This window comes from Gouania willdenowi, chromosome 17 (assembly GCF_900634775.1).
Source record: "Gouania willdenowi chromosome 17, fGouWil2.1, whole genome shotgun sequence".
NCBI classification, from domain to species: Eukaryota; Metazoa; Chordata; class Actinopteri; order Blenniiformes; family Gobiesocidae; genus Gouania; species Gouania willdenowi.
Window position 1 is genome coordinate 28,935,907 of NC_041060.1, and position 15,172 is coordinate 28,951,078.

General features: G+C 37.8%; 1 protein-coding gene across 2 annotated transcripts in view; it reads left to right on the plus strand.

The window, feature by feature from the left end:
• The window catches only part of tnn (tenascin N), a 74,275-nt gene that overhangs the window by 41,916 nt on the left and 17,187 nt on the right, over positions 1–15,172 (plus strand). For both annotated transcript variants that reach the window (XM_028472909.1, XM_028472910.1), the window contains exon 9: positions 12,474–12,737. In XM_028472909.1, the coding sequence (XP_028328710.1) occupies positions 12,474–12,737 (264 nt within the window). The remainder of the gene's footprint in view (positions 1–12,473; positions 12,738–15,172) is intronic.

Genomic DNA, 15,172 nt, shown 5'->3' on the forward strand with positions numbered 1-15,172 from the left:
GTTTAAAAACTCAATGGTCAGGTTTTTGTAAAATGGATTTTGCGGATCAGTTTGTAGCGTTCCAGCTGTTTGAGGTTATTTTCCATTTCACGGGTCCAGCCGTTCACGCCCACTTGTCACCGTTCATCCAATGATCACACACTGCCAACCCGTGGAGTGCTATTAAAAACACCCACAAGCATCCACGTTGGATAACTGCTGAGAGACAGACATGCCAGCAACAGCATGGATCTCTTACCTGCTGCTGAACTGCTAGTTATCCTTCGACCGTTCTCTGTTGCCCTGCGAAGAACTTATGATTTTATAATTCCGCAGAGCCGTGACTACCGTGGCACTCCCCAACTGAACCCAGACTCTACTGACGGGAGGTACAGTGACTGAAACTTTAGTTAGTGAAGAGTTTTCTTGTGTTTTTTTTCTTATTGTGTCTTCCGGGTTTTTATAGGGTGGGATCCGTGGTAAAACCCGGAGTGGAGTTTCCTTTTCATTCGAGTGTGAGCAATAAGGGAACGGATTCACGAACCCAATGGTGGCGTAAAATACGAACTGGAATTTCATGGAATGGACTGATCATGTAAACTACCTGTGAAATACACAAACTGAATTGAACTTGGTTTCTGGTGTATTTTGTGGAAATGTGTATTGATTGTTCATTATACTATTTCTGTTTTGTACGGGTCATAGTCATTTTGTTTTGAGTTGAATTTATTATTATTTGTCAGACCTGACGCTGACTGGCACCCTTTCCTTTATGACATCCCATTACAAGTTACTGTGAACCACTTTTTCAATTCACCGTAGCTACGCAAATGATCAATTATTTCACCCTCTGCTTGAGTGTTTGTTACACCAGAAACAATTACAGAATTGACAATATCAATGCCAGTTTCCAAAAAGAAATCCATCTTTGAACTTAACAGAATTTTTTTCTTTTTTTCTCTTTTTCTTTTTAATTTTTTTTATTTCTTTTCTTTATTTTATTTTATTTTTTATTTTTTTTATAGTAAATATTTACACACTATACAAGACTTATTAGATTTCTATCATCAACATATCAGGCTACTTGCTAGCTCACCACTTGTAACATAGATTAAGTTAGTTGGGTTTAGCGGCAACAGAAGATGGTTTGTTATAGGAGCCCGAGATGTGAATGAAAACCAAGAGACCAATAGTATAGTTAAGTTTGTATTGTTATATATAAAAAAAAATATTAGTTGGGTGGTAATGATATAGAAAAAATAATACCAGAAAACAAAATACAAATGTAGTCAAAACAGTTCGAGTAGCTCACCAGCTCACACACCGTGTGAAAAAATTCAACATGGTGGTTGACTCAACCCTCAGTGGTTGAAACTTTTTAAATTTGGAGTTTTGTTTTTCTCAAACTGTGCTCAGCTTTTCTACAATTAACATTTTAAACTACACTATCACAGTCTTCTTCCAAGGTGTGCTTGGTTCTCTCTTAGGGTGTATTTACACTGGTGGCTTGTTTGCTTTGTTCCGATTCAGTAGCTAAATCAATACAATATTTGCATATTTTGTTTGGGTTGTTTGTGATTACACTTCATTAAGCTGTAGTGATACAAAGTTGTAAACGTGCTGTAAACATGCAGTCAAAACACACTTTCAGTCAATATTTATTCACATTGTTTGTATTTACAGTATATTTTTTAATGAAATTTGCAGTACTATATATTACATATCTACAATATATAGTATATACACTATATATAGTGTACTATATATCTGATTGGACTGATTGGTGAGGTGGAGGTTAATAACACAGACTAAGAAGGGTGTTGAATGGAGCTTTGGCAGTTTTCCTCTAAAGCCAATTTGTTGAATGTGTCTGTGATTGTCTGTGTTTGTGTTCGACAGTAAACTCTTTGCAGGGAAAGTATGAAAACCACTTTGAAATTTTGAAAACCAAACCACTTCATACTTTGAAAACCAAGTATGAAGAGAGAGCTGCTGACTCCTTGTTAGACTACTTCAGCATTGGTTTTAGACTTAATCATTTGTATCATTATTAGTTTTCATTGGGGTCATGGAGCATTGTGTGGGATTCCAGCATTTTTAATTTTTCTGCATAATGAGCTTAACTAGCAAAATATGGTTTTCTTTGGCCATTATTTTTTAAGGGTTGTTAATCTATTCTGATTACTTCAGCAGTTCTAAAAGATCCAGAAAGAGTTTAGAATAAAACCACTTGTATTTTTACCTGTCCAGCATGCTTTCTGGCTGCCTGTCTATGCCTGTCTACCATTTACTTCAAACAGGGACAAGGCCCCAGAGTAAGATCAGGACTCACTGGAGAAATTATATGGTTTCAACGTGCCAGAGAATGCCTTTAGGTCTCCCAGGCCAAAATGGAGGAAGTTGTGTGGGACTTCGATTCCATGGATTCTCCTTTTCCAATAAGGACATTGTGACGCCAGGTGGATTTACTGGATATGAAAATGGTTCAACCGAGGATTTCAGTTAAACCTGGAGAGTGACAGAAAAAACTGTGTCTGTTAAATGATGAAGTAGGGGTGGGCGATATGGAAAAAATATCATATCACGATTTTTTCTTTATGAAATCACGATCACGATTTTTTTTCATTCAAATCATTTAGACTATTTTAAAGTTATTTACCAATAAAACAAACCAAATCACCTTCTTAAAATCATCACCCTAAATGGGGAAACACACAGTTTAGACAATCATATCCTTTACAAGATAAAACGTTACTGCTTTGGTTACATTAGACCTGGGTGATATGGACCAAATTCATATCTCTATATCTATCCTCAAAATGGCAATAGGTGATATAAAATCCATTTATTATTATTTTGTATTTTTTTCAATAGTTTTACAAGAAAAACAATAATGGGTCAAAGTCAGTCGAGCCACAAAGACCCTTTTATTAATCACTAGCAGCACAATAACAACATTTTGTGTCACTTTTGACTTTTTCCTTCATTAAGGCTGAAATGTGATTAAATAATGTAGTGTTGCTTTTTTCAGGGCAGTTCTGAGTTGCTGAAAGTAGTTTTTAAAGTAAATCACATTCAGGACAGTGTCTCTTTAAGAATCGAAACAGCCCCGTTAGCTACAGCAGCAGATCTCTGCTACAGCGCAGCGACAGAGTTCGTTATAGAAGAGAAACACATGCAGTGTTTTCTCAAACACATTTTAGTGTTTCAACACCCAGACTGATGGAGTTTAACAGACAGACAGACATCTGCACTGAGCCTCTGACAGACAGCCAATTACACGGAGAAAGCAGCACAGCTAACGCTGTGTGTCTGTGCACTGGGGGGGAGAGGGAGGGAGCGTACTTCTGCGCTGTTTAAGCGCTTAATTAATCTTAAATAATGTCTATTATACTGAACTGCTGACGAGCAAATGGTGTGATTTTGCAGAGAAAAAAACGTTGGATGTGCTGTGTATGGACGACAGACATATGACGCAGACACGGCACCGCAAGGGTTAAAATGTGAACTACAGACGGTTCTATGATCTCCGTGATTTGAGAGATCGTCGTCATGTTGAAATCCTTTTTTTTTTTTTTTTTTTTACTTGTCTGCACATGCTGTCAAAGGTCAACACCACAGGAAGGGCAATCATTTTGAGACAGCAATGCATATTTTGTCATTGCAATAAAATACATTGATTTATTTTATTGCTTAATTGTGACCATCACCAGCCCTCCCTAAGGAAGGGTAAGAAATCTTTCATTATAGGGAGGATATAAAAAGGGAGAGCAGTGTTACACCTAAGTGGAGGGGGAGGGGGAAGGGGAGGGGAAAGGGAGCAGGGAGGAGAGACTCAAGACAGGAAATAGAAAAGGTGGGGAAGAATAGAAGAATAGCATATGTGCAAAAAAAAAAAAAAAAAAAAAAAAACGCTACTGCAAGCCCAGGAACTGCTCTGGGCCCGCAGATGCAGCCAGGCCAGCAGAAAGAGCGGAGGCCAGGGAGCCCCAGGCAACCCCCCCGCGGCCGAGCAACCCCCCAGATGTCCCCAAGATCCCAGGCCGAGAGGCAGCCACCGCCCCCCACACACACATCCGAGGAAGCCCCAAGCAGCCGAGCACCCAGCGCATCCCCCACCGACCCCAACCCCCAACCCCAAGGCCCCCCCGCCAGCATCCAGCCTTAACGATCTGATATCGTCATATCGCACACCCTTATGATGAAGGCATTAGCATTGATTGTTGACAAGGTTTAAATTATTTTAGGCCTGTTTTATTCTCATCAGGTTGAAAAAAAAGCAAACTGGAATTTCACAATTATTCTGCTTCAGTGGATTGTTTATCGAAACCCAGCATGATACCATGCATCAATTAACATCGTTGTGCTTGAACTGAAATCTATCTAATTACCATTTTTAGTTACTTCACTATAAAAGTTACAAGGTTTTTCTACTGACCTTTTAAATGAAAAACTAATAATAATAAACTTAAAAAAAAAAAAAAAAAACATTACATAAAATCATTATTATCATTATGCAGTGTTAGGTCCCATTTGCCAAGTGCCAAATGGAAAAGGTATCATGTCTTCTACAACAGTTTCTAGTTAAGATGTCCCTGGTTACCAATCCCTTGGAAGAAATGGAGCTGCTGTTGCTTGGATAGAGTGGCATTTGAAGCGTTGTTTCTGGCAGTAGACAGAACCTTTGATCCATCACAGCTTACATTTAACCAGTGTTGGTCAAGTTACTTGGAAATAGTAATTAGTTAGTGATTAGTGATCACTCCTCCAAGGAAGTAATCCAGTTACTTTACTCAGTACTTTAATTACTTTGCTCTACATAATTAAGGTACTTTTCAAAATATGCCGCATTTTGGCATGTTCCACGTTAAAAATTTAATCAAATGAAACCGTCTCTTTTTAAATCTTGTTTTATGAGTCTACGGTGGAAATTGGCAACATAGCCTATCGAGCTTCGATAGTTCAGCAGCACTAACTCCTGTCGCTCTTAAATCTGTCTTCACCTGTTTAGCAGGAGATGGGCCCCAGGAATTTGGCTCGGTGGAAGTGAATGTTGTAGCAGCAGCGGGATCTGGTGCTGCTGACTTTTACTGTGCCGGCTTGCTGGGTGCTTACTCAGATTTGTGGTGGATATCTATAAGTTTTCTTCCCAAGCAGAGTACACAGCGGACGCTAATGTCGTCGTCTTTCACTGAGTCCAACTCAAAGTAATGTCGGTACTTCCAAGCGGCTTGGACATGCTTTTGCTCGTTCTCCATTTGTGTGTGTTGTTTACCAATGATGTTGCGCCACTTACGTTATTGGTTGAGAGTGCGGTGACCGACTGGGTTATATTGCAAAAAAAAGACAGAGTTATAATACGTTATAAAGCATGAGACAGTTTTACTATTGCAACAACACATCAGTTGGATAAAACTAAGTCTCTTGGAAGAAATTCAGCTGCTGTTGCTTGGGTAGAGTGGTGTGATCTACTTTGGATATGTCTACCAGGTCTCCTTATTTTGTTACTTCCACTATTTGAAGCGCTGTTTCTCGTTTGTGTCACACTATACCGTTCCTCTTATACCACTGTCAGAAATACATTAAGCTCATATAATAACCAGCTAACAGCCAAAGCTACCGGATGATAAACTTGCTACGATGATTATTTTGACATGACCCATCAGACAACAGATGTGGGCCGGTGCAAGTTTCTTTATTTTCTAAATTCCCTCCAATTGGGCCAGCCAGCCACTCATCATTGGCTAGCAGTGTGTTGCCAGCGGCCATCAATACATATTATTGGTCCATTGCTTGTCATTGTCAATTAATCATGGGCGGACAAGCTCAGATAGCTCTGACAGTGCTTTCAATCACTACATGATGGGCAAACTGTTTGCTAACTTTACCTAGTCAGGAAAAAATGGACAGGTGGAAAAAAAGCTCAGGTGGTACTGAGAAACAGCATGCCAAAAAGATAAAGTCCCCATCTGGGAGACGTGCAAGGAGGGGGCTGATTCAGCATCGGAGGCTGTTGGTGATTCATGACCGGTGATATGTAAAGTGTAAGTAAAGTGACAAAAATCTACTCACGGGGGCATAAAATTGTCCAAAAGTGGCAAAATACATCACAAGAAAAGAGTGAAAAGTGACTAAAATGGGTGAAAAGCAGTTAAGAGTGGCCAAAAATGGGCAAGAAGAAGGAAACAGGTGGTATGTAATGACAAAAGATAGCTTAAATGCGCAAAATGTGGCAAACAATTGTGAACAAAGAGAGGCAACATATTTTTGAAAAAACAGATATTTATTTAGCTAAAGGTAGCTTTTTTTTGGATGAAAAGAGGCCAAAATGGTTAAAGAATGGACACATATTGGAGAAAAGTGTCAAAAGAAGGTGGATGGATGATAAAAATCTAAGGAAACAATGAGCTTATGGCTGACTGACAGTCAGTGTGAAAGGACCAAAAGGACAAGAAACCGGACTAGCAGAGAGGATGACAAAAACAGAAAATACAGTCTGACAGTTGCAGGTTGTTTTCTCTTTTGTCAACGAGGCACTGAAACAAGACTGAGCTGCCACAGAGGAGCATTTGTAATGATTATTACTTTTACATTTTCCTTAGCTTCCTCTCTGTCTTTCATGCATGGCCTTTGTGATTTGCTCTTTTATTTTCACTCTACCTTTCTTTGTCGCTTTTTCTCTTTGCTTTCATCTGGATTGCTTTGACAGACTTCAACACCCATCTACACACCGGCACCACCAGCTGCTCAACCTGCGTCTCACATTTATTTAAAAGCATGGTGACTCTATAAACCATAGTTGTCTGAGTTATTCCACTATTGCGTCCTTTATCTTCTGCAGCTCATTCCGTGGAGTTCAATAAACAGGATTGGACCAAACAATTGGTATTAGGTCTGTAAAGTTCTTTTAAAAGAATTTCAGAGTGACTCAGCTGCTCTAATAGAAATACAATTTGAAGTATGTGTTATTGTTATAACTCAGATATGTCCAGGAGCTTGGAGATGCAACATAAACTCCAGATGTAGCCTTCTCAAAAAACGTTTTGTTTAAAATTTGCAACATGAAATGCATGAGGTTTGCAAAACTGAACATTACAAAGGGTAAAAGCGAAACAAGTTAAAACAATAAATGCAATTATGTATATCTAAAAGTTTGTTGACAGGACTGTAACATTCTTAACAGCATTAATAGTACCCTAAGTAACCTTTAAGAAATAATGTCTAGCACACAGAGACAGGTCTTCGCAGGCATAGGTATTATCCATTTGCACACATTTTTTGATTGTGGAAAGACACAAGTGTTCTGAGATGTATAATTATACTCACTTGGGTACAGCAATGCTGGAGCTGTTAATTTTGCTCTTTTACCAGCTACAAGTGGCACATTACAGCCAGAAGAAAGCACAAGAGACCCATTTTTACATTTTTGGTTCAAAGTGTTATATTTAGATTCAGCCCACTCTAAAAGACCACTTAAAGTAGGTTCCAAAGAAAGCTCAACCAAAGTATGCCGCAGCTTGTACTCAGTGGGTAGAGCAGCAATTTGTGACGTGTGGTTATGTAGTGTGGCAGGTACATTATATTTAATGACGAATCAAATTGTCTTTTAGAAGTAATTACCAGCAGCAGTTATCACATCATATATTCTATGTACTTGATGGGCTACTGTTCTCGCATTATTCATTTTAGCCTTCACCAAAAACTGTCACCATCAATTAGCAAATTTTTTTTTGCTTGTTCCTTAAAAGATACGATATGTTGAACTCTTTTAACTCATCAACCAGAATTATTTATGAACTATTAAAAAAATAAAATAAATACTTTTTTTTTTTTTTTTTTTAATCAGCATTTTTTTGTGTGGATTGCCTTTTTGGATAAAACTCTTAAAAAATATTAGATTTATGTTAGATTTAACAGGTTGCACAACTCTCACACTGAATAGCATCTTCTACTATTAGTTTTTGCACAACAAAAGCCCCTGTTGTCGAGCATAAATTCCTGATGAAGATACAAAAAATCCGCTTGGAATCTGTGTCCACTGGATTCCAGTGGATTTCTTTGGAATCTAAACTTTAATACAGAGTATTATATATAATCTACATAAACATGTATGTGTGTTTAGTGAAAGTGAAAATGTATTAGTGTTTGTTAGCTCCATTATAACATAGAGTCTGGTCCAAGGTGTACACTGCTTTGTTTGGTATTTTAGCAGGAATAAGTTTCAGCAGCCTTCGGTAAATCGGAACAGAAAAAGCAGGTATAACATTATTCAATGTTTTCACTGCCTGTACACCCTTTGAAACAGTTTTCCATTATTATACAGTCTGTAACCTGGGTACATATTTAGGGTACTTCCCAAAGTCATCAAAAACTTGATGATAACATAAGGGGTGGAGTAGATTAAGTGCAAAGAGAGGGAAACATTTTTTCCCCCCTTTGTTCTCAATTAAATTATGTTTCTCAACCTAGTTTGTCTACATTGAGGAAAAAAGGTTTATGCATAGAAATTCGGCTGACCAAGAGTTGGAGCGGCCACATACGGTAGAGTCTTTACAATGCTGCAGTGTTTAGTCTTGAGGGAACTTTGAACTCCCTCAGAGGTGCTTACCAAACCATGAAGCTGTTTCACAATGTGCCTCCCAACTCAAATGGCCTGTGTCAGAATTGGTGGGAAAGCTGCAGTTTTTGGACCTCCCCAGAGCTAACATCTTGCGTTTAATGCTCACTTCTGTAAGATTTTGTTTTGATTGAAAAAATAAATATTTTTTCTATATTCTACATTACTTCTTTAAAAGTTTTAGAAACATATTCTATACTGGTGATTTCCAAAGTTCAAGCTCCTTCTAGGAGATCCACTTTAAGTGGGATTACTTAAATAAAACCAATAAAATAGCCTATGGGTATAAAGTTTATACAATTAATTGAAAAATGAAATTCCAGGACAGCTGTCAAGCTTTAGGTTTTTGTTTTTTTTTTTTTCTTGCAATTTAGCCACCAATCAAAATTTTCACTTGAAATCTGACTGTGTTTACTACTGTTACCCTTGTTTCTTTAGTGAACCACATGCGAGCAAATCTCGAAGGACAAATATTAAGCCAGCTTTAATCTTGTTTGGGGGTGTCAAAGTTTGGTGAAGGGGTTGGATGTTCAAACGCAATTAGGGTTGCTACCTTTCAGAAAAGAAAATAAGGGACACTCAGGGGATCGTGAACAAAATCCTCAAAAATAGAAACATTTGGACATAGATTAGTGTTTCCCAAATGTTACTGCCCCATGTTCCCCTGAGCTCATGTTCTACATTATTTATTAGTGTCTGCAAACTCGTCTAAACTCTTTCCGTGTCTCGTCCAACATTAACCTTGAATTTAAGCCTTTTTGTTCATTTATTTCTGATGTTTTGCTCTTTCACCTTTTGGTGTATTTTAAAGAGCCACAGATTATGATTGATGGATGAAAAAAAAAAAGTCTGTGCTCATGTAAAAAAAATCTATAATGTTGGAAAAAAACTGAAATGTTTGTGTGTATCTCCTGAAAGGTGTTCATGTATACCTAGGGCAGTGGTGTACAACCATTATTCTCAAAGAAGCAATTTTCCTCCTCTCACCTGGATTAAAATCCTTCCAGAGCCGAAAAAACAAAACCTTCTTAATTAAGTTAATACAGTATAAAATTCTATACGTAGTTACAAATATATTGAATAGTGTTATTAATAATAATTAATTTATTTTTTTGTTGATGTATTTGTAGTGCTACAAAAAATAATTTGAATGTGATAACACAGCGATAACACTAATTGCTAATTTCTTGCAACATATCAAGCATGCAAATTAATCTGGCACATTGGCAGTTAAATAAATATTTCCCCACACAAATAAAATCTCTATTTTCTTCCAGAATAGTCTTTTTGTTGGTTTAGTTTTCTTACCAGGGATTTAAAACGTAAAGTTAACCACAGGTGTAAGGAAAGTTTATGATTGATGATCGTTATTGCACAATGCAATTTATTTTTAGATTGGCATATTATTATATCATGATTTTATTTGGTCTCAATGTCATTTATCATTAATAATTTCTGTAAGAAATTGCAATTCATTATTTTAATGTTTTGTTATAGCTATAGGGAGCCATTGCAAAAGATTTCAAAGAACCACATGAGGCTCCAGAGCCACAGGTTGCAGACCCCTGTCCTAGGGGTACACGTACCCCAGTTTGGGAACCACTAGAATATACAGAAATCTCTACAAACATTTTTAACCTTGGGAATATATATAATATAAAATAAAATATTCATGTATTTATTTATTTATTGTTAACCTATCAGTATGATTTTTGTTAAAAGGCCGTACATTATATGCCTATTTATATTGCCTAATACGACTGTAATAATAAATAAAAAATCTTTCATTTAACTTTAAAACCTCCACATCCTAAACATGAAATCAAATCTCAGTCGTCTATTAAATCAGTCCAACCATGATGTGTCTTACTGTATCATCCACAGGAGATGATGGATGATTGTTCATATCTACAGTGTTGTTCTCCTGACTCTGTTTGACTGTGTGACACTGAAAACTCTCTAAAGTTGGACATTTCTAGGGTTAGAACAGTGCTGGTATGTCGTCTCTATACTCTCCAACAGTCCCTGAAAGCACCACACATTCACCTCCATGTACACAAGAGGACACGCCACAGAGAGCGGTGGTCCTTTGTAGACCCCATCACGACAATGTTGCTAGCCTTGGAATTTCCTGCATTTTTCTTTGTGGGTGACGGTCTGACGGACATGTCTAGTGCTCTGGTCAGTTATGCAAATACGGAACAAACAACGTTCCGTTTTGGCTCAGTACGGGACACACCATTTAAAGGCCAAATAAGGAACGATTCCGTATTTTGAGGGATGGGTGGCAACCCTAGACCCAATGCCAATTGAGATCAAAATGACAAGCTCAGGATACTTCAGGTGTTGGGCCAAGTTTAATGCAGTCCAACAGAACACAGACAAAGATATTGAAAGAGTGTTACATTTGTTTTAGAAGATAAAACCCATAGTAAGAATTGACGAAAATATATTCAATAGAAATCGCCAAAATTAGGGTGACGGAGACAGCCAAGAGGTGGAAACAATGTACTGTAGATATACCAGCAGACATTTTGTGGTCACACATTATAGGATGGAGTAAAAGGTTATGACCAACCCGGATCATACCAGCCTGTCATCTCGTTAGATCTCGAAAGCTCAGCAGGTCTGAGCCTGGGGTGGCCAGTGGTATCTGCCATTGTGTGGGCAAGACACTTCACCCACATGTCTAGTACGAATGTAGTGTGTGAGTGACTGTTGGTGGTGGTTGGAGGGGCCGATGGCGCACTATTAAAAAAAAAAAAACAAAAAAAAAAAAAACAGAAGTTGTTCTGGTAGCTAGAGAGGTGCCAGGGCACTTCTCAAGCACTGCCGAGGTGCCCTTGAGCAAGGCACTGATCCCCAACACTGCTCCCTTCATTGTAAAGCAACTTCGAGTACCCAGAAACGCGCTATATAAAATTTATGTATACTGATAATAATATTAACTATGGCAGCCTCGCTTCCGTCAGTCCGCCCCAGGGTGGCTGTGGCTATAATAGAAGTTTGGAGTGAAAGAATAATCCCTTAATTCAACTTACGGTACTCTTCACATATGAGATGGGGTGGCAGAAACACACTGGAACCCTGATCTAAAAAGAGGCAGCTGCTAGGAAAGAAACTGATACTAAATAAATCAAACATTGTCTATAGACCAAGTAGAACCTACTGACAAAAAAAATGCACTCAGAGAAGTGAGGCTTGCAATTTAACTAAACCCACCGTTGTTAAAATAATGTCTGAGTCATAGCAGTTGCCATTTAATGAATTAACTTTGTCTTAGCACACAAGGGAGAGCAGCAATACAGGATGTATATTCACATTCTGATCAGGTCCTCTGGTGAAGTAGTTTCACACGGAGTAATATATACTGTACATAATTCAAATGCATTGCGTATTCATTACATGGTAGAAAAACACTGAACATTTATTTCGATCTCTTACGCTTCCTAGCACCTTCGAAGGCCACTAGTACAAATGTGTGCAGAAACATATAGTGAAAACCTGTGAGCAATCACTGTGTCAGCCTGACATTTAAAATGCCTTGTGGCCTTTATGCTATAAAACCAGAAACATATTATTCACAGAATATGAAATATAAGAGAAACAAAAGTACAAAAACCACCGAACTTGCTGGGACAAAAATAAATAAGCCAAAATAGATGACGCATAGAAATCCAACCCTATGACTATACTCAGAGCTAATCATTTCTTATTGAACCCAATTTAAAGCCAAGTGTCACTTCAGGTCAAGAGGTGTGACTTTACCACTGACTTTCATTGAATGTAATCAACAAAAGTGACATTATGAATGAAACATTTTCATCCAGTAACATTCCTAAGTCGCTCTTTCATTGTTGGATTGTTACTTCTACAGACATTGATGCTCCAACACACCTTATCACCACTGAAGTGTCCGAGGATACAGCAACAGTCTCCTGGGATCCAGTCCAGGCAGCAATTGAAGGCTACATGCTGAACTACATCTCTTCTGAAGGATCCATCTCAGACATTCCTGTAGGAAGAGACATCACCTCGTACAGGCTGGTTGGCCTGAAGCCCGGAGTTCTTCACACTGTTTACATCTGGGCCTACAGAGGAGACAATGTCAGCAAGAGGATCTCAACAGATGCTGAGACAGGTAAACATTAGCAGCATCAAAGACCGTCTCTATTTTGGGGTAAAAGGAATGTTTTATGTCTTGCTGTAAAGATAAGACACACAAGTTAAATCTGTTCTTTTGAACATAATTGTAAATCCTCAAGGTATACGCTTCAATTCATCCGCACAATGCTTGTCATTTTACAACTTCATTTCGTTCTTTGATCTGTACACTTTTGAACTCCACCAAAGAATCAAATTTCTGTAGCTTCTTTTTTACTCAGATACATCTGTGGTAGATGCACCAATCTTCTTCTTTTGATGTTTTTTTTTTTTTTTCATGTATTTTTTGTGGCAGTGATTTAACAGGATTAGTGTTGACATTTTACCGGCAGAACACTAACCTTACTTATCTTGAATGCCAAAGGGGACTCTTCAACTGTCTGTGAGAGAGGTTAATTTAACATAATTAGTGTGGACGCCTCATTGTACAAGAGTTCACTCCAGCCTGAGGCTTATTATGCATAAGAAGCTATAGAGGAGAGCATTTTGCTCGGCAATTTGAAGTCTCTCTCCCTTCTAACGGTTATCTCCCCATCTGGCTGGCGTGGGGGTGTGTTGTCTTCATGCAAATATCTTTTGAAAATGAAAGTTGTACCCTGGAATCCTAAGCTTTAAAGATGTTTACCTTAATTAAAGTGAATGCCACATAACTTTAATTATCCCTCCTAACGACAACGCTATAGTCGTTTAGACTAAACCACCCTATACTCTACTATATTTAGTATGTTTACTAAACGGTTCAATAAACATACTAAATATAGTAGAAGACAAAGATAGGTTTTTCTTAAATTTGATTTAGTTATTCTTTTACTATTGGCTCTATCACATGTTAAAAGCAATGTTAAATTAACTTTATTTATCGACATAAACTCATCAGAAACAAAATTTAAACTAGGTGCAGCAGGAATATGGTTGGCACTTCTGTATTACAGATTGAAAGCCTTGGGTGCTGAATTTGACCAGCATCTTATTATAATTTGTGTTTAATTTACTATCTTCCTCATTGGTTTACGAGAAATGGTTTCAAACCCTAAATCTCCTTTTCAGGTGCTTTCACACATATAGTCCGGTGGACTTGGTGCGGTTCACATGGTGAATCTGCAACATTGTTGCATTCTAATTTGATCCGGTCCGCTTTCACACATTCTATTTGCCAAGCGCACTAAACTTTCTGAACAATGTCATGCAGGCCAAATTGTCGGTCACCTATTGGACAGAATACTTCAACCTGCAAATAATTCTAGGGATGTAACGATTAATCGTAAGGCAGTTAAAAATCGATTCATAGGTATCACGGTTCTTATTGATTTTCTGAAAATTTAATCGCAGTACTTCAATGCTGAGGCGGCGGGCGGAATCTGCTACTACTTTCTTTCTGGCCGCCTTCTACTCTTAAACATGTTCATAAATGATTCCTTACCCCTTTAGCACCGAAAGAATATCTGTAATATTATGTGAATATCTGTAAAAGTCACGTTTTTCTATTTGCTCTGTCTGCTAGCATAGCATCTCTTCTTCACTGCTAGAATAGCTGCATGCCAACCGAACACTGGGTTACCAGCGCCCTCTGCTGGTCCAAACAAATATCTGACGTAAATACATTGCAGACTGTTTTTTTTTTTTTTTAAATCCAATTGTTAAGGCACAAAAAACATTTTCAGTTTCACTTTTAAAAATGCAGTTTTGCATTGTTTACTATAGAACCAGAATTTAAATTAATAGGCTTCTTCTTCATTTGTATTATTCCTTTATTTATTTCATCCAAGATTTATTTTTAGTTAAATTGCATTGTTTTGAATAGTTTATCAAAGGTTTCTTCTTAGTTTTTTTCCCAAAAAAAATAAAGGAATATTTTTCAATCGTCATTTGTCTACAGTCCCATTTTGTAAAATAAATTGTGAGAGAATCGTATCGTGAACCCAGTATCGTGAATCGAATCGTATCGGGATTCGAGTGAATCGTTACATCCCTATATAATTCTGAAAAATGCAATTTCCAAAGGAAATCCTCAAACAAACATTATTATTAATGATTCAAAATAACCGATAAACACGAGTGTGGAAATGTTTGTGACATGTATGTGTGTGTTGATGCAGAATGGATTGAGGAGCGTTGGATGTGTTCATGTGTGTGTGCTCGTTGCCGTGAAGACAGTTTGTGTGTGTGTCGCAGCCCTCTCACTGACAGTTGCACCATCACGTCCTTCTTCCTATTTTTTCCAAAGGAAATCCTAATACAAATCCTGCAGAAACATCATTAATAAATAACCTATAATCACACGATCCCACAACCTGTGCTAATGCGCTACATAAACACAGCAGATGTTGCTCCGGTAACTTACCGGTAAGGATGTATCATGTGCAAAAATATCAATGTCTGAGCAGGTGAAACATAGAGCAGTCAGATGTGCTG